Source organism: Ascaphus truei, chromosome 12 (genome assembly GCF_040206685.1).
Source record: "Ascaphus truei isolate aAscTru1 chromosome 12, aAscTru1.hap1, whole genome shotgun sequence".
NCBI lineage: Eukaryota > Metazoa > Chordata > Amphibia > Anura > Ascaphidae > Ascaphus > Ascaphus truei.
In genome coordinates, this window is record NC_134494.1 from 50,107,525 (window position 1) to 50,128,803 (window position 21,279).

The 21,279-nt window shown below is 44.7% G+C and overlaps 1 protein-coding gene across 1 annotated transcript in view; it reads right to left on the minus strand.

Moving 5' to 3' along the window:
- Positions 1-12,432: 12,432 nt before the first annotated feature.
- TMEM86A (transmembrane protein 86A) overlaps positions 12,433-21,279 on the minus strand; it is a 29,733-nt gene continuing 20,886 nt past the window's right edge. The window contains exon 3 of the mRNA XM_075567671.1: positions 12,433-15,404. Coding sequence (XP_075423786.1) covers positions 14,968-15,404 — 437 coding nt within the window. The 3' untranslated portion in view covers positions 12,433-14,967. The remainder of the gene's footprint in view (positions 15,405-21,279) is intronic.

Sequence of the window (21,279 nt, forward strand, 5' to 3'; positions counted from 1 at the left end):
GTCTTCCCCATTGCGGGGCAAGCATGCCATTCTAGGCCGGCCGGCCTAGAGACCATCCAGACCAGAATGCCCAAAGAGAATGGGCAGGCACCATCCAGAAGTCCTGCACTGCAGGATAATGTGCTGCTCAAAGGAAGGAGAAAGAGAAAATAAAGATGCTTGTGCACCTTGCTTCTGCCTGGGTGTCAGTTACTGGGCAGGAGGTAGATGGACCGCAATGACAGGAGCTGATATCCTATCCTTGGGATCCTGTCATGGCTGGAGATGCTGTACTGTGCATATGAGTAACAAAGAAATGTCCCTAAAGTCTGTCCCATTGCCCTTAACATCGTGAAGCTCAGCTTCTCCTGACACCGCAGATAGGCTTCAGCACCACAGCAAAGCAGTAACCAGTGTAGTTTTCCCATAGGAGGGGGGAAACAGGGTTACACATGGGATCACATCGCGATAACTCGTATTGGAGGTTTGTGAATCCCAGTGCCAGTGTGTGGCCTGCCCAGCACAGAAGAAGACGTCTGAGGCTCTCCTAAAAAAACACATCCTTTACACCACACTTCCAAACTCTCACCTGTGCAGATGGTTAGAAATATGGAGGAATATTTCCATGAATCCCTCTGCAACTGTAAACCACGTACAGTGGTACTGCTACCACCACATGTGCTTACTTCATTTTCTCACTACCTACTCTCTCTTAGATCCTCTACATTCTGTGTTCTGCACTGCTCGCTCCACTGAAACAGCCCCCACCAAAATAACTAATGACCTTCATGCTGCAAAAGACAAAGGTCATTACACTCTGCTAATATTGATTGACCTCTCTGCAGCCTTTGATATTGTGGACCACCCTCTTCTCCTTCATATTCTCCATACTCTTGGTATCCGTAACAAAGCTCAATCCTGGTTCTCCTCTTATTTCTCCCATCTTTCAGTGTCTCGTTTGCAAACACCTCCTACTCCTCTGTCGATCTCTCTGTTGGCATAACCCAGGAGTCTGTCCTAGGACCCCTTCTCTTTTCTCTTTACACACTCTCTCTAGGTGACCTTATCACATCTCTAGGGTTCAAATATCACTTCTATGCTGATGACACAAATTTACCCTCTATCCCCTGACCTTACATCTGCTGTACAGACTAAAGTCTTTGAATGTCTCTTTGCTATATCATCCTGGACGGCCTGCCGCTGGCAACTTAAGATGTCAAAGACCGGAAGGTCTTAATACTTTATCCAAAGTCTGTCCCTACTGTCCCGTCTACATTACTGCTGGCAGTACTATCATAAACCCAGTATCACAAGCACGCTGCCTAGGGGTCACATTTAACTCCTCCCTTACATTCTCCTCTCACATTCCCAATGTAGCTAAAAACTGTCGTTTTTACCTCTGTAACATTGCAAAGATACGCCCTTTCCTCTATCCCTTTAATGCTAAAATTCTAATGCAGGCCCTCATTCTCTCCCTTCTCGACTACTGCAACCTTCTACTGTCCAGCCTTACTGCCTCTCACCTATCTCCTCTACAATCTATCCTAAATGCTGCTGCTAGAATCACTTTACTCTCTCCTAAATCTCAGCGTCTCTCCTGATCTAATCCCTCTCCTGGCTTCCTATTCAAATGCGTATCACTTACAAAATCCTCCTCAGTTTTAAGGCTAAACACTCTTCATCCTTTTCCTATTGTTACTTTCATGTCTGAAGCGCTTATTCCCACAGTGTGTTATAATATTATGTCACGTGTTTTGCTGCTCTGAAGTGCTATGTACATGGATGGTACGCTACATAAATACATACATATATCAGCACAGCTCCAACAACATACATTTTTTCCATCACTAGCAGCAATGTCTCTACAAGGTCATGAAGTTAGATGTCAACATAAGCTGCACACATCACTATCACTTGAGCCCCACAAAATGGGGGAAAACAATCTTGTTTTATATTTCAGTGTCAACATACTGTAGCGTTACTTCTTATAGAAGGTGTCTCCTCCGTTGTACCAAGAAGACACCAGGAATATGTGAAGCAGACATGGCACGTCATGGTCCATATTTACTAAGTAGCCATGAAACATCTTTTGGCACTGAAAGATGCCGTACAGCCCATTGACTTGAACTGGCTGCAATATGTCTTCCAGGACTGGGAGGTTCATCATGGCAGAAGACGACTTAATACATTTGGGCTCATATGTTTTCAGTTGTTGCCATTTTACCTGCCTTGTTCTCCAAGAAGCTTTCCAGATAGCAGTCGGAGCTGTGAACAAAATGACTCTTCCTCACAGTAATCAAAAAGCATTGTCCACCCTATGCATCCAAGAAGAAGAACCTGTTATTTTCCTGCAAGACAAAAGGGCGAAAGACCCAACACGGAAAGAAAAGCACGGCTATTGAAGTCTGGTGAGCAAACCCGTTGAATACCAAGTTTTGCTACTGTCATTGGCACGGGAAACTAGTCACAATTCAAATTTTGATTCTGCACCATCTGCACTACACCCACTTGTTTCTATATCTGACAGCTAAACAAAACATGTACTCCCTCTTCTTGACAGTCCAAAGCAACTTAAATTTGAACACATTTAATTAGCGACCTAATATATACACTTTAAATGATCAAATTTAATGGAAAATAGTTGTAATAACCCTTGGATATATAGGGGCCCATGCTATAAGCGTTCATAAAAAAAATTGCCGGCCCATTTAATTCGCCTGTCTTTTGAGCGTTGCTATCACGGTATCAGAAAGTCTTGATTACCTGTGATAGCAAAATTCCCAAAAAGGGCGAGTATCCAGCGATGTGAAGATTGTCTTTCTGAAAAGGCCTTACCTGGCGATTTCTTTCAGCTGCAGAGAGAGCTGCACAGAGATAGCCGCCTCTCCCTGCGCATATCTCGTCAGCGATCAAACTGTTTTAATATAAAAAATAAAACAAGTGTAGATGAGCAGGGGGTCTCCAGAGCTGAACCGCTTTGATTCCAGATCCGGGGACCCCCTGCTTCCCAAGATACAGGCCCCATTATGGGGTGCTGGTATTTCCTATCCATTTTATTCCCACGGTCACGTGATGTGGGACATTTAAATGCATAGGAGATACCGGCACAACATAACGGGGTCTGTATCTCGGAAAGCAGAGATCCCCGGACCTCAAATCAACGTAGTTCTGCTCCGGAGACCTCCTTCACATCTACACCATTAACTGCTATAATGGCTTATCATGCCCATATTATACAGGTATTATATACCACTATGCCAATCATTGGGTAGAGGGTGAGTATAGTGGTCATGGGGTGGGTGGATAGCGAGGGAGAGTGGGTTAATCCCTTAATTACTATAGTGGTTATTAAGGGGTTATGGGCCATTAGAGTGTATTTTCCATGTATTCTTGCTGGCATCGGAGGACATGGACCAGCAGTATGCTGACGAGGATGCCCTTCATGATGGCATGGGTAAGTAGAAATATTTATTTACTTTATTTATGCTGGCTGGCTAATGTTTTATTTTATAATGGGCAAATGCACTATTATCCATATCTGGATAATAGTTATTTTGCCCATTACTGTACTGTATCTGTTTGGGGGAAGGGAGGGGGGTATATTTATTTTAAAGTATTGCACTTTTTTTTTTGCCACCAGATTGGTACCGCAGGCCAGCAGGGACCACTCGAGAGCCCCCAGACACCCTTGGGGACCACCGAAGGACATGCTGACACCCACGGGGACCACCCAAGGACCCCCAGACACCTGCGGGGACCACCTTAGGATCCCCAGACACCCACAGGGACCACCCGAGGGCCCCCAGACACCCACAGGGACCACCTGAGGACACCCGCGGCATCTGGTATCAATCATGTGGGGGTAGAGGAGGTGGGCATTAGTGTTTATTGTGGGCAGCTGGGGTGGGTGAAGGGGGTATTTGGTCCTTGGTGGGTAGCGGGAGGGGTTATCCCCTTCATTGCCATTGCGGTTAGCCGCTAAGGTAATGTAGTTGCCTGTAAATACATTTTTATTGCATGGGATTCATGCCGGGGGTGCTATTAATGGATATTCGCTCAGGAGACTCCTGGCATCAATCCGATGCAGAAAAAAAAGCAGTTGTTTTTCTAAATTCGGTATCGCCGCCTCTCAGCAGCTTCTCATCAGCCTCACACAAACTTTCCTGGGGTGAGGATTTTGGGAGAAACTCGCCATTCTAGAGCCGCGATAGGCCTCGATAACCTAGTCGCGGCTACTAGAATTGCACGAGTTTCAGAACCTGCCGATAAGTAGCTTACCGACGCTCACCCGGAAATTTTTGTATGACGGCTGAATTTTTTGGCGATTCATGCCTTTATCGCCCACTTATCGATGCTTACTGAATAGCAGTAGGCATTTTGGCCGATAAGTGGCTTATCGACGCTTATAGCATAGGCCCCATAGCATTCTACGTGTTCAGAGGGAAGCATGCAGCATCCTACAGCACGTCTGTCCTGTCTTCTAAATATAAGTTCTCTTAAAAAAAGATGTACAGAACGTGGGTGCGCAAAAGGGTAAAAGGGAAAGTTTTGTGCTGTTGTTTTCTACATTAAATTTGTTTGCTTATCACTAAAAAGGTGATAAAAGAAAAATGTGTATAAAAGCGCTAATGCTTAAACTTATTTAATAAAATGAATTAATTAAAGTAATTGCAAAAACCTTAAATAAAGGACTAGGCAGCCTGATGAATATGATCGATACAGATCACTACAAATAGTACAACACAACACAATATATCAGCGCCTAGATAAAAAACATAAATCACCTAAGTGGTCACTGACCCATTGGCAGTCCAGCCCTTACTGGCCAGACATTACCCAAAAGGATCTTGATTGATGTCTCATGACATGTGGGGATAAAATAAAGAAAATATCATAGTGCAACACTGAACGGATCTGAAGCACAAACATATACTAACAAAAATAAAAAATACAACATGGAAAACAGAATAGCTACAAAAAAACTGGTGACATTTAATGAATATTGTAATAATACACAAAATCCTTAGAAATATATATACAGTAAGAAAAACACTGGAATCCTACTCACGAAAAGGTGAAAGTAAACCAGCGTTCAGCAGCAACAGCGGCAGTTATTCCTTCGTGGTAGATCACAGGGGAGGAACTTCACAGGGCACTTCCAGACCTCAGACGCCGCTGTCACGTGTCCTGCTGCATTGGTCGCAGACCCGCTGTGTACGTCGCAGTCAGATAGTTACATAGTAGATGAGGTTGAAAAAAGACGTAGGTCCATCAAGTTCAACCTATGCTAAATTTAAACGACAGATACTTTATCCTATATCTATACTTACTTATATGACGTGATTTGCGCATGCGTCGTAGTTGCAAGTCTCAGTATTGCACTACGCATATGGCGCTATGCCGCAAAAAAACTCCAAAGTCTCTCTGGACAGTCCAAATCGATCAAACCAGAGATGGTAATATGGAGGGTCCACACCAGGGCTCACTACTGTGTATAAAACCACCCTACGCATTTCATTACACTTGGTCACTTCATTTTTAAGGATTTTGTGTATTATAACAATATTCATTAAATGTCACCAGTTTTTTTGTAGCTATTCTGTTTTCCATGTCATATTTTTTCTTTTTTGTTAGTGTATATTTGTGTTTCATATCCATTTAGTGTTGCACTATGATATTTTCCTTCTTTTATGCCCACAGGTCATGAGACATCAATCAAGATCCTTTTGGGTAATGTCTGGCCAGTAAGGGCTGAACTGCCATTGGGTCAGTGATCACTTAGGTGATTTATGTTTTTTATCTAGGCGCCGATATAGTGTGCTGTGTTGTAATCAATAAAAAGGTGCATTACAAAATACTGGTAAGTCTTTTAAATTCCCTCCCTCAGGGAATATAAATCAGATATCCAAAGTACAAATGAGTAGGATGTGTATAGATTCTCTGGTTTGGTTATTAACAAAACTTGAACCTGGCAGAAAGGCAATAACCCACATTGTAATAGAAATTTCACTGGAATAATAATGTTTCATACTTATGTTTATGTCTAAAGTAAAAGAAGAATAGTTTAGAATGCAATCCAATCTCACTGGGGCTCTAATATACACTGGGGAAAATGGGGAACGATGGGAAGATCATGGGGGACGCTGGCAAAAATGGGGAACGATTTGAAGATCACGGGGGATGCTGGGGAAAATGGGGAACGATAGGAAGATCATGGGGGATGCTGGGGAAAATGGGGAACGATGGGAAGATCATGGGGGACGCTGGGGAAAACGGGGAACGATGGGAAGATCATGGGGGACGCTAGGGAAAATGGGGAACGATGGGAAGATCATGGCGGATGCTGGAAAAAATGGGGAACGATGGGAAGATCATGGGGGACGCTGGGGAAAATGGTGAACGATGGGAAGATCATGGGAGACGCTGGGGAAAATGGGGAACGCTGGGAAGATCATGGGGGATGCTGGGGAAAATGGGGATCGATGGGAAGATCATGGGGAACGCTGGGGAAAATGGGGAACGCTGGGAAGATCATGGGGGATGCTGGGGAAAATGGGAAACGATGGGAATATCATGGGGACGCTGGGGGAAATGGGGAACGATGGGATGATCATGGGGGATGATGGGGACAATGGGGAACGATGGGAAGATAATGGGGGACGCTGGGTAAAATGGGGAACGATGGGATGATCATGGGGGACGCTGGGGAAAATGGAGAATGATGGGAAGATCATGGGGGACGCTGGGGAAAATAGGGAACGATGGGAAGATCATGGGGACGCTGTGGAAAATGGGGAACGATGGGAAGATCATGGGGGACGTTGGGGAAAATGGGGAACGATGGGATGATCATGGGGGATGCTGGGAAAAATGGGGAACGATGGGATGATCATGGGGGATGCTGGGGAAAATGGGGAACGATGGGATGATCATGGGAGACGCTGGGGAAAATGGGGATCGATGGGAAGATCATGGGGAACGCTGGGGAAAATGGGGAACGCTGGGAAGATCATGGGGGATGCTGGGGAAAATGGGAAACGATGGGAATATCATGGGGACGCTGGGGGAAATGGGGAACGATGGGATGATCATGGGGGATGATGGGGACAATGGGGAACGATGGGAAGATAATGGGGGACGCTGGGTAAAATGGGGAACGATGGGATGATCATGGGGGACGCTGGGGAAAATGGAGAATGATGGGAAGATCATGGGGACGCTGTGGAAAATGGGGAACGATGGGAAGATCATGGGGGACGCTGGGGAAAATAGGGAACGATGGGAAGATCATGGGGACGCTGTGGAAAATGGGGAACGATGGGAAGATCATGGGGGACGTTGGGGAAAATGGGGAACGATGGGATGATCATGGGGGATGCTGGGAAAAATGGGGAACGATGGGATGATCATGGGGGATGCTGGGGAAAATGGGGAACGATGGGATGATCATGGGAGATGCTGGCGAAAATGGGGAACGATGGGATGATCATGGGGGACGCTGGGGGAAATGGGGAACGATGGGATGATCATGGGGGACGCTGGGGAAATGGGGATCGATGGGAAGATCATGGGGATGCTGGGGAAAATGGGGAACGATGGGAAGATTATGGGAGAAGCTGTGGAAAATGGGGAACGATGTGTGGATCATGGGGGATGCTGGGAAAAATGGGGAACGATGGGATGATCATGGGGGATGCTGGGGAAAATGGGGAACGATGGGATGATCATGGGAGATGCTGGGGAAAATGGGGAACGATGGGAAGATCATGGGGGATGATGGGGACAATGGGGAACAATGGGAAGATAATGGGGGACGCTGGGTAAAATGGGGAACGATGGGATGATCATGGGGGACGCTGGGGAAAATGGGGAATGATGGGAAGATCATGGGGGATGATGGGGACAATGGGGAACGATGGGAAGATAATGGGGGACGCTGGGTAAAATGGGGAACGATGGGATGATCATGGGGGACGCTGGGAAGATCATGGGGGATGATGGGGACAATGGGGAACGATGGGAAGATAATGGGGGACGCTGGGTAAAATGGGGAACGATGGGATGATCATGGGGGACGCTGGGGAAAATGGGGAATGATGGGAAGATCATGGGGGACGCTGGCAAAAATGGGGAACGATTTGAAGATCACGGGGGATGCTGGGGAAAATGGGGAACGATAGGAAGATCATGGGGGATGCTGGGGAAAATGGGGAACGATGGGAAGATCATGGGGGACGCTGGGGAAAATGGGGAACGATGGGAAGATCATGGGGGACGCTGGGGAAAATGGGGAACGATGGGATGATAATGGGGGACGCTAGGGAAAATGGGGAACGATGGGAAGATCATGGCGGATGCTGGAAAAAATGGGGAACGATGGGAAGATCATGGGGGACGCTGGGGAAAATGGTGAACGATGGGAAGATCATGGGAGACGCTGGGGAAAATGGGGAACGCTGGGAAGATCATGGGGGATGCTGGGGAAAATGGGGATCGATGGGAAGATCATGGGGAACGCTGGGGAAAATGGGGAACGCTGGGAAGATCATGGGGGATGCTGGGGAAAATGGGAAACGATGGGAATATCATGGGGACGCTGGGGGAAATGGGGAACGATGGGATGATCATGGGGGATGATGGGGACAATGGGGAACGATGGGAAGATAATGGGGGACGCTGGGTAAAATGGGGAACGATGGGATGATCATGGGGGACGCTGGGGAAAATGGAGAATGATGGGAAGATCATGGGGGACGCTGGGGAAAATAGGGAACGATGGGAAGATCATGGGGACGCTGTGGAAAATGGGGAACGATGGGAAGATCATGGGGGACGTTGGGGAAAATGGGGAACGATGGGATGATCATGGGGGATGCTGGGAAAAATGGGGAACGATGGGATGATCATGGGGGATGCTGGGGAAAATGGGGAACGATGGGATGATCATGGGAGACGCTGGGGAAAATGGGGATCGATGGGAAGATCATGGGGAACGCTGGGGAAAATGGGGAACGCTGGGAAGATCATGGGGGATGCTGGGGAAAATGGGAAACGATGGGAATATCATGGGGACGCTGGGGGAAATGGGGAACGATGGGATGATCATGGGGGATGATGGGGACAATGGGGAACGATGGGAAGATAATGGGGGACGCTGGGTAAAATGGGGAACGATGGGATGATCATGGGGGACGCTGGGGAAAATGGAGAATGATGGGAAGATCATGGGGACGCTGTGGAAAATGGGGAACGATGGGAAGATCATGGGGGACGCTGGGGAAAATAGGGAACGATGGGAAGATCATGGGGACGCTGTGGAAAATGGGGAACGATGGGAAGATCATGGGGGACGTTGGGGAAAATGGGGAACGATGGGATGATCATGGGGGATGCTGGGAAAAATGGGGAACGATGGGATGATCATGGGGGATGCTGGGGAAAATGGGGAACGATGGGATGATCATGGGAGATGCTGGCGAAAATGGGGAATGATGGGATGATCATGGGGGACGCTGGGGGAAATGGGGAACGATGGGATGATCATGGGGGACGCTGGGGAAATGGGGATCGATGGGAAGATCATGGGGATGCTGGGGAAAATGGGGAACGATGGGAAGATTATGGGAGAAGCTGTGGAAAATGGGGAACGATGTGTGGATCATGGGGGATGCTGGGAAAAATGGGGAACGATGGGATGATCATGGGGGATGCTGGGGAAAATGGGGAACGATGGGATGATCATGGGAGATGCTGGGGAAAATGGGGAACGATGGGAAGATCATGGGGGATGATGGGGACAATGGGGAACGATGGGAAGATAATGGGGGACGCTGGGTAAAATGGGGAACGATGGGATGATCATGGGGGACGCTGGGGAAAATGGGGAATGATGGGAAGATCATGGGGGATGATGGGGACAATGGGGAACGATGGGAAGATAATGGGGGACGCTGGGTAAAATGGGGAACGATGGGATGATCATGGGGGACGCTGGGAAGATCATGGGGGATGATGGGGACAATGGGGAACGATGGGAAGATAATGGGGGACGCTGGGTAAAATGGGGAACGATGGGATGATCATGGGGGACGCTGGGGAAAATGGGGAATGATGGGAAGATCATTGGGGACGCTGGGGAAAATAGGGAACGATGGGATGATCATGGGTGACGCTGGGGAAATGGGGAACGATGGGAAGATCATGGGAGAAGCTGTGGAAAATGGGGAACGATGTGTGGATCATGGGGAACGATGGGAAGATCACGGGGGATCACTTTGTGTCTTGCATTACAATGTTAAATTTATTCCCACAGATTCTGCCTATGGACAATAAATCAGACATTGGATATCAGAATGCAATCAGATATACTGTACCAATCAATTCTACTTCCTGTACATGGACCTATTACCTCCTCCCGCTCTCTTTTTTAGCTGACAATAATTTCCCCCCTGATTACTAGGACTCGGCCAGTGCTAAATAGGGGTCGTCTTCGGCTGGCATATTAGTGTTAGGGTTGGGCTGAATCAGTGCCTTATTTAACCGGATTCCGGTTTGTCAAGCTGAACAATTCCCTTATTTTATCCAGCTCAGCGGGTAAATAGCCTCTAACTTTACAAATAGTAAAGTGGACATGTTTCTTAAAAAATACAAAAAAAGGCACATACAACTCCATTCATTATTTGCAAACCACTGTATAAACAACTAAAATCTATATACTGCTAACTAAACCACTACAACCGGATAATTAAATGGTTGACACTTTTATGCTATGAAACAGGTTTATTTAGGTAAATGTATCTTTTGCACTGTTAAAATCTTTCAAGATAATTGCTACAAATTCTGAATATCTAATGAACTTGTAGCACTCAAGCAAAGAAGTATCTTACATTTATATCTGACACTAAGGGTGTTAATAATGTCAAGTAAAACAAAAACGGCGTGTGTGCCGATCACGCGCATTTTAAGTGAAACTTCTGTCTTCTGTCAGTGTTTTGTCACAAATTGTATTTGTGATGGTAATGTTTTACATTCAATGAAAGAGATTTGTGAGTATACTTTATTTTATTTATTTTTGTGTCAAAATTTCCATACTATCACTTGGAATACATGATATAATTGACTTATGACAATTAAAGTAAGATAGATATATTTTGGATTGCACAGTATCTAAATGCTGTGACTTTCAAAAGTCTTTAATTCAATGTAAATCATAAAAATAAAAACACAATTTCAGTGACAAAATGCAAAGAAGTTTGACGTACAATGCAGGTACTCTGCACACTTTTTTTTTTTTAAATAATCATTACAGTTACTATATTATGTTATGTTAATGTATGTTCAAATTATGTGTTATATGTTTCATGATAAATGATAGATTTCTAAGATTTTTGTTATTTTCACTTCTATATTTATTCCTTTTGTTTGTTTGTGTATGTGTACTTTACTATCAAGAATTGGTATTAAACACAGTAGGTAAAGACAACGGCGCCCTCTCCATTGGCAAGTCGGTTATACACCTTGGGCCTAGAAATGTATGGCGTTTTGATTAATTTGATCTATTTACCTATTCACTTAATCCATATCATCAGTGATAAAGAAAGGATAAGGGGCTCTTGCTTCTGCGTATGCGCTGGAGGTGCCGGCCGCCTTTGCGCATGCGCGCGGCGATGGGCAAGAAACTTGTTAGTGGCTTCTGCGCATGTGCGGAGAGGAAGGTGCTGACAGCTTCTGCGCATGCACGGGGAGGAAGGTGCTGACGGCTTCTGCGCATGCGCGGGGAGGAAGGTGCTTTCGGCTTCTGCGCATCCGCGGGGAGGAAGATGTATAGATATATATTAACTAAGTATGGTGAAACCTATCCCTGCTTCATTTTGCAGAGCCAGTATAACCAACCCCACACTGAGGAGACCCATTAAGGTCGAAACAGTCTGTCTGTGGGTGGGTTTGCTGGCTATGCATCTTAACCCAGGCTGTGCTCAAAGCTGTGACATGCAGCAAGTTTAAGCTTATAGGGGAACATGTAATATGGTTTTGAAGCAAAAGGTGGCACTGTGTGTTCATTTGCATGTCATTTCCCATAATCCCTTGCTGCAGTGGAGCACTGTGTGCTGGGTAATAATGGTGAAAGGCAGGGTTGCAGACCTGTCTAAGACATGCGAATATTTCCATTTGATATAGATATAGATATATACACACATCTTGCATGATAGTTAGACAGGGAATCTACCCTGTTAGGGGGACAAACAAAAGCAAATTATTATGAATACTAAGGATATTGAATGTTTTTTTTATTATTATTATTTTTCCTTGGTACTAATCTTCGTTGGATCACTAGGCGGCGAAACCATGATGTGAAGTGGAGGTTAAAAAACATCCATTTTATTATTAAATCCCAAGTATCTAACCCTTTTCCGGAAAGCAAATGTATACGAAAAACACGATAAAAAGGCACCATAAGGAGCATAAAAGGTTTATTGAAATGTTAGATTAACAAAAAAAAAAGTGGTTTTCAAAACATCGTTTCACAGATTACACCTTTTTTTAATTCTGTATAATTATACTGCAATGTGTCCAGAACAAACAATACTGTCGCAGTGTCCCTCCAATAAAAAGGATGTAAATACTCATTATTTTCATGTGAGCCATAACATTATAATATCAGCCATTTAACAGTTACTGAAGGAAAGTGTCAATACATTATGTTATAAATGATTGTGTGTGATCATGCATATTTCCTGAGAATGCCCTTATTTGATTATCCATGCAGGATTTGTAAAGCAAATTGTTTCAGCGAAGGCAAAAGCCAGTAATAAGAAACTTTGTCAGACCTTTTTCTGAATGTACAGTATTTTAAAGGTGCAATTTCTCTTACTAAATATTTTCCTTTCTTATGGAGAGGACATTGCTACAGAGTCATGCAGGGCGTTCATAGCTTCCTTAAAACTTTGTAAGGTTTCTGAATATCACTGGGATAGTACAGCATGGCCGATCACATCCGCCTAATGATGTCACTGCAGTCACTTTGAAAAGCAAGGCAATCAATACACAGTGAAAATACACACAGGGGATTCTGGGAGCTGAAACGGCCAGCAAACACAAGCTATGGGCTGCAAATGCAAGGATCTAATATGATCAGGATTGTCTAAAAATATGTAGGGGGTAAAAATAATCAAGAAAGGTTTGCACCAGATCAGACCTGCAGTTAATCATCCCATAACAGGGAGACAATCATAGCAGGAGATGTAAAAAGGACAGAGTAATTACATGTGCATAAAGTAACTTTCTTAACACTTTCTATTGCTCCATGTAATTATTCTCCCATTTGCTCAGTCAAAATGCAAATAGTAAAACTGTAATTCACTGGAGACTTCTGTACCAAGTAACGATCGTCAATGTAACACTTACACTGATGTTTATCAGATTAAAGCAGCAATTCAGGTTGCATTGTTTTGTGTGGGCCTAACAATGGCGGTGTTTAAATGTCCCGCGTCATGCAGGCCAATAGGAAGTCGTGACGTCATACCTTGTGGCTTGCTATTGGCCAATCTGATGTGGACATTTAAACTCCACAGAGATACCGGCACCGCCTGTGGAGGTAAATATCTCTGCAAGCAGGGGGGCCCGGAGCTGAAATTAACGGGGTTCAACTCCAGAGACCAGAGACCCCCTTCTTCAAACCTGTAACAAAAAATAACAGCGCCAGAAATGCAACCTCTATTTCTGCTTTAATATATACAGTAAATCCATACAGTGTGTATTTGTACAGGTGTGCGCTAGCACTGCTAGAAATGCATTGCTGGTACCTCTGAAAGTGTACAGGTAACATTTCTATGCTTTGGAGTACGGAAGCAATTAATTTTCCCCCTAACGAGACATTATTGGATAATGTTTCACTGGGGTTTTATGTTTGCCATCCTCTGGATCAATATACTGTCAATACAAATATAGGCTAAGTATCTGTCGTCTGAATTAAACATAGGTTTAACTCAATAGACATGTCTTTTTTTTTTTTCAACCTCATCTATTATGTAACTATGTAACTATGTAACTATGTAACTATGCTGAATTTTGGCTTGTGAGTAAAGTATTGCATTTAACCCTGAAAGAGTCTTTAGCTTAGGTTGTTCTCTCTAATAGAGATGTCTATAATGCGTTAGACACAAATCCAAGCAACATTAATATACATATATTACATACATATAAGTGCGAAAATACCACTTTGCTGCTCTATGAAAAAGTGCAGGTGACAGGTTTGATATATTTCACAGTTCTGGTGACATCTACGAGAATATCTAAACACGGCTGTTTCTATGGAGACCACGCTGAGGAATGGCTAGGAAATGACCGCGTGTAAGCTGTAAATATGAACATTGCCGCCCATATTTACTAAGAAGCCAGTAAGCGACTTCTCAAAGCTTCCTGGCTGCATAAAACCACACCAAATATATATATATTATATACAAAAATGTAAATCGTTAAAAGCATTGGCTGCAGATAACTTGCACTAGTGTTGTTTCAGTTTTGCAGCTGGGTTTCACCATTCAAGCCAATACATGCGGTGTACTAAATCTGTGCTTTTTACATTATTTTCTTTGGCCTGTCTGGTTTTCAGCAAGCTGCCTTGTTTCTATAAATACAATTGAAACCTCATATATATATATATATATATATATATACGTTGGGTATCTCGCCTATAGAAAGCTGTGTTTCTTAAGCAGGAAACGGTGCCCTTTTGTACACATATTACATGCTATAACTTGTGCATGATTTACACTATACAGGAAAAACTTCAAAATGGAGCCAGGCAACCTAAGCAGGCGATGCTACGAAAATGTACCCTTTCCCTGTCTTCCAATGGCTCTTGTTGCTTCACCTCTGGAAGCAAACTGCAAACGAGCAAGTCCCTGCTACACAGGAGCAAAGTCCCAACCAGTGCACTGGAGATAAAGATATCCCGGAGTAAATGTGCCCACGTCTCAGACATATAGTCTAGGTGACTTTTATTTTCTTTTTGTACTCGTTTTCATCCCTGCACTCCACGGCCGACAGGGCGATCAGCATCTGGGCCGCATAGTAAGTGGCCATGATGATGGCCCTAGAGTAGGGTACAGGGAAGCAGAACTTGTTCACGGCTAGCGTCAGGTCGGAGACTATGAAGAGCAGAGATCCGATGCAGGCTGAGAGCTTGGTCCAAGTCCAGAGGTCGTTGCAGAGCTGGACTCCAGCTATGGCCCGCCAGCCCATGAACGCGATCAGGGCGGTGTAGACGCCCACCAAGTAAGTGAATGGACTTGAGAGGTAGGCGTACAGGAGAGTGTATAAGAAGCTGGAGATCAGCCCCATCACTACGCCCGCCTTGAGGTCCAAGGGTTTCATTCCAAACGCAGAAGAGTACAGGATGTGAGTAATGGCAAACATAAGCAGGCCTGCAAGAGAAAGAACATGACACGCTCTGTGAGTCTTGAGAACGACACAACATTATATATATATATATATATATATATATATATATATATATATATATATATATATATATATATACACACATATATACACACACACACACACACAGCTGTACACAGCACCTTACACAATAAGTGTTTACAATTAGAATCCATAGATTTGTAATCCAATATATACATACGTGCACCAAACATATGGTTCCATCTATCAGTCTCCCAGCTGTAAATCTGGAGCAAAATGACTGCACAAGATTTCTGAAAAGCCAAAGGCCCACGTTTACTAAATAGTGCTAAGCTATAAGACTACTTCTAACACCAGAATATGTTATATATCCCATTTCGCTTAAATGGGCTGTAAGTTGTCTGCTAGCACTAGAAGGTGTTTTATGGCACAGATCCACATTAGTAAATTTGGAACAAATTCTTATTTATGGCATTCCTTTTCCGTGGGAAATCCCATGCTATTTTTTGCTATATTCTGATAGAAAAGAATCCTTGTTTTGAAGTGAGCATTATCTTTTCATGTTCACCCACTCACATTTGTTTACATTTATTTCTGCTTAACAAACATTTCTCTGTCTACAATAGGACTACCGAAACGTTTCCTCGTTAAAGGCAAAAAAGTGCAGCTTAAAAAAAATACAATTATATATATATTGATTCTCCCGTGATCGAACAGCAAAGATCCTGCTTCCCAGAATTGACTAAATGGCCACCTTTTCGTTTCAAATCAATCCTTCAGTCAGTGGAACTCAGCAGCTGCAATTTATTTTTATATGATGTAGGTAACATGATCTATTGTTACAGTTTGCAGCTCAAACTGCTGGGGATATTGGCAACAAATTATCCCAAACAGGAAAGTGTTACAAAGATCTTGCACTGCTGGGGAGGTGAGCTAAACCTGCTATAAAAATCAGAGGATGCTCAGTATTAACTCATTACAAGTTGAATTTTTTTAAATAAAAAAAAAAGGTAAGTGTTATTTAATATTACCGAACTGATTTTATTTATTTAAAAAAAAAAAAAAACACATGTAGGATATTGCTTGGATTGCGCCTTTTTAATAATTGTGTGTGACGGACTATAGTACTTTGCTCTGTATATATCTATATCATATTTTTAAGGCTTTCTTGTTTTGCGATTCAAAGTCTTTATGACCCAGGGACCCTACAATGATACTGATCTTCAGTAGGACCATAATAAGAACTGAATTTCGTGACTACAAGACAGGTATGTCCAGTAGATTCTCGGTCTCTGTGCAGCACGCTTGTTTCTGCCCTGACACTGAATGTGAGAGGCATCTAGAACCCGTGTCCCGGGAAATTCTACTTGCTGCACAGGAAGAGTTCTATGGAGACCAGAAAAAAAAACTAGGCAGGGGGTACGTGACGCACCTATATATATATATATATATCGGATATATCAACATATAGGTCTACCACGCTCACCTTCGGGTCTAAATATCAACGCTTCCCAGATGCAAAACCGGGGGAAGGTGGGTGGGGGGGAGAGGAGAAATGGAGCAGATTTAATGACAAAATCCCACTCCTCTCCATCTCTTTGATAAACTTGTCTTTCGCTCCAGTTTTTCCTTAGTATTGCAGCTCTCAGTGGATCCCTAATTTGTCCAAAAACATCTCTCAGGTGTGAACTGGTATGAATGTTTTGGGATTAAGGATCTGAGTCACGTGAAACCAATGGGATGGAGTTTAATCGCGGTGCACTTTCTGGGCGAGGGTACACAGGCCTCTCCTTGTTTCTTCAATACAGAGCTGTTTATCTCTTCATAGCTGCACTACCCTAACCTCTCCACTAGGAGCCAGAAAAGCATTGTACAGCAAGGAGTTGCAGACTCCGCGACACTAAAGGAATTGCACAGAAGTTCTAATTCAACGGCAACCACTGTACATGCTACAAACGCAACAGAGACCTAGGGGAGGGGGAAGGTAGGACTGGTGCCTGCCAATAATTACAGCTGCTGAGCCCCCACTGCCCATTCCCAATACTACTTTAACTCCTTTCACACGCCCAAAGGAACAAACGAAGGCTCCACCATCGGTTGTTGGTGAATGGGGCCATTGTGGGTTAGAGGCCATTAGGTGCCTGTACGATACATAATTCCCATGGCTGTACAGAGCTACAGAGCTGGGTGTTCACTTGTAGGGAGTGGAAACTGTCCCAGAACATGAATAGCGGCATTAACTCCTACTTAGCCAGAGAGGCCTGTCGTATGTATGTATGTCTTCAGTTATATAGCGCTTCATAGCAGTAATACACGTGATAATCATATAAATAAAAAATAATATAAATAACAGGACATGGGAATAAGTGTTTCAGTCTTAAATTAACATTTAGGAAGAGTCCCTGCTCTGAAGAGCTTGCAATCTAATTGGTAGGTAGAACATACAGAGACAGTAGGAGGGCGTTCTGGTAAGTGTGTCTGCAGGGGGCTAAGGTTTATGTATCAGGTGTATAGTATTAGCCGCAGAGCTACTCATATGCTTCGTTAAGCAGGTGTGTTTTAAGGTGGGTCTCAAAGGTGGATAGAGAGGGTGCTAGTCGGGTATTGAGGGGAAGGGCATTCCAGAGGTGTGGGGCAGTCAGTGAGAAAGGTTTAAGGCAGGAGAGGGCTTTAGATACAAAGGGGTAGAGAGAAGACATCCTTGAGCAAAACACAAGAGTCGGGATGGTGTATAGCGAGAAATTAGGGCTGAGATGTAAGGAGGGGCAGAAGAGTGTAAAGCTTTAAAAGTGAGGAGGAGAATTGAGTGTGAGATGCGGGATTTGATAGGAAGTCAGGAGAGGGATTTCAGCAGGGGAGACGCGGAGACAGATTTAGGAAAGAGCAGAGTGATTCTGGCAGCAGTGTTTAAGGTAGATTGTAGGGGAGATAGGTTAGAGGCAGGAAGGCCGGACAGCAGGAGGTTGCAGTAATCAAGACAGGAGAGAATGAGGGCACTTACCCCCCCGCCTCCCCATCTGCCGAAACAGACGGGCCTGGGTCAGAGTTTTAGCAGTGGAGCAACAGACGAAAGGGCGTATGTTGGAAATATTGCAGAGAAAAAAGCGATAGGTTTTAGATACGTTTTGAATGTGAGAGAGGAGTCGAGTGTGGAGCGTGCTTGCGCTAATGGGTGAATGAGAGAATTAGTGGGGCCAGGTTTGGGATGAAATATGAGAAGCTCTGTTTTTGACATGTTGAGTTTGAGGCGGCGGAGGGCCATCAAGGATGATATTGCAGAGAGACATTCAAAAATTTGGTCTGTACAGCAGGTGTAAGGTCAGGGGTTGAAAAGTAAATTTGTGTGTCATCAGCATAGAGGTGATATTTGAACCCGAGGGATGTGATTAGGTCACCTAGAGAGAGTGTGTACAGAGAAAAGAGAAGAAGTCCCAGGACAGAGCTAGGATAGAGGAAGAGGAGGTGTTGGCAAACAAGACACTGAAAGTACGATGGGAGAGGTAAGAGGAGATCCAGGATAGAGCTTTGTTACGAATACTAAGATTATGGAGAATGTGAAGGAGAAGAGGGTGGTCTACGGTACCAAATGCTGCAGAGAGTTTGAGTAATATGAGCAGAGTGTAATGACCTCTGTCTTTGGCAGCATGGAGGTCATTAGTTATTTTAGTGAGGGCTGTTTCAGTGGAGTGAGCTGTGCGGAAGCCAGATTGTAGAGGGTCTAGGAGAATAAGTGGTGAGAAAATGGAGCAGGCGAGAGAATACAAAACGTTCAAGGAGTTTAGAGCCAAAAGGCAAGAGGGAGACAGGACAATAGTTAGAAAGACAGGTAGGGTCAAGCTTGCTGTTTTTGAGTAATGGTATGACTGTTGCATGTTTGAAGGAGGAGGGAAAGGTACCAGAGCAGAGGGAGGAGTTAAAAATCTGTGTGAGTGTGGGGATTATTGTAGAAGCAAGAGATTTTAGGAGAGGGGAGGGAATGTGGTTAAGAGGGCAAGTGGTAGAGGGAGAAGAGGTCAGCAATGACGCAACGACACATCCTTCTCCATGACAGCGGATAAAGATTCAAGGAAGGCAGGAGGAGAGTTAGGAAGATATGTAGGATGGGAGGAGGATACAGAGGTGATGGCCTGATGTATGGATTCCAACTTTTCCTTGAAATAGTCAGCAAAAGTCCTGAGGTGAGATGGAGGAAGAAGAACAGGCATCAGAGGGTGGTCTGAGTAGGGAGTCAAAGACAGAGAAGAGTCTGCGTGGGTTAGACTTGTGCGTGTTGATTAGTGAAGTCCAGTAGGTTTGTTTAGCCTGAGAGAGGGCAGAGTTGAAACAGGACAGCATAAATGTGTAGTGAAGGAAGTCTGCGAGAGTGTGAGATTTCCTCCAGAGCCGTCCAGAGGAACGCAGCATGCACTTGTGGGAATTTTGCCAGGGTCTGGGGTTAGAAAGGCGAGAACGGCAGAGAGAAAGCTGGGCATGTAGATCAAGAGAGGAGGACAAGGCAGAGTTGTAGTTCCTGACAAGGTTGTCAGGGTCTGGAGCAGAACTGAGAGATGAGAGGGAGAAGCGTAAAGTGGAATCAAAAGCTGGTAGGTTAATAGAGTGCAGGTCTCTGCAGAACCGGGGGGTAGATGGAGGTGGAGAAGCGAGATAGAGAGAATGAGATGAGGTGATGGTCAGACAGAGGAAAGGGGGAAATGGAGAAATCAGTGAGAGAAATGTTTTTGTGAAAACCAGGTCTAGGTAGTGGCCATCTTTGTGGGTGCTGGCTGCAGTCCACTGTTGAAGGCCAAATGAAAAGGTTAGAAAGAGAAAGCGGGAAGCCCAAGAGAGAGGGGTCATCAATGTGCCAGTTGAAGTCCCCAAGGAGAAGAACAGGGGAGTCTGAAGAGAGAGAGAAAGAGAGCCAGATTCAAAGTGAGAGAGAAAGGCAGAAGAGGGATGAGTAGAGGTAGGTGGGCGATAGATGACCGCCACGTGGAAAGGGAGAGGAGAGATCTGGACAGTGTGAGTCTCAAAGGAGGGAAAAGCAAGAGATGGAGGAATAGGAAGGGTACGGTAATGGCAAATAGAGGAGAGCAGGAGCCCCACGCCTCCACCCCTGCCATAAGGGTGCGGAGAATGGGAGAAAGAAAGGCCACCATAAGAGAGGGCAGCTTCCAGAGCAGAGAGTCAGACTGAGTGAGCCAGGTCTCAGTTATAGCAAATAGGAGCAGAGAGTGAAAGAGAAAGAAGTCATGTACAGAGAGGAACTTGTTATAAAGGGAGCGTGCATTCCAAAGGGCACAGGAGAAAGGGAGAGAGGAGGGAGGGTGACGGGATAAGTATGAGGTTATAGGGGTTGGCACCAGAAGGAGTAGAAGTTGCATGTGGGAGGCGAGGACGAGAGCATGTAGGAATAAGGCAGGGACCAGGATTGGGATAGATATCCCCAGAAGCAAGGAGGAGAAGCATGGACAGAAAGAGGATGTGTGAGGATGATTTGTAGGGGTGTGTTTTAGTGCAGGAGGTATAGCTATGTGGTGTCAGAGGGAGCAGGTAAGAAAGGAGTTCATGTGAACTGAGAAGTGGTGAAGGAAGGAGAGATGGAGATATATGAATAGAGTTAGAGACATAATGAGGCTGGTAGAAAGAAGTGCGTAATTTGAGAAGAAGTGAGGTCATAGCAGATATAAATAGTAAAGGCGGTATGGCAGCAATAGTTAAGTGCTGAGATGTGCAGTCTGGGATAGATAATACCCTCCTTTCCATCGTAGGAATGCAGGAATCGGGGCCACCAGGTGTTGTTTTGTCCACTCCTGTTGAACTCCCTTCTAAACTCCAGCACTGCGTGCAACTTAAAATGGGCTACTTGAAACATGGGCTGCTTTAAAATCAGGCTGC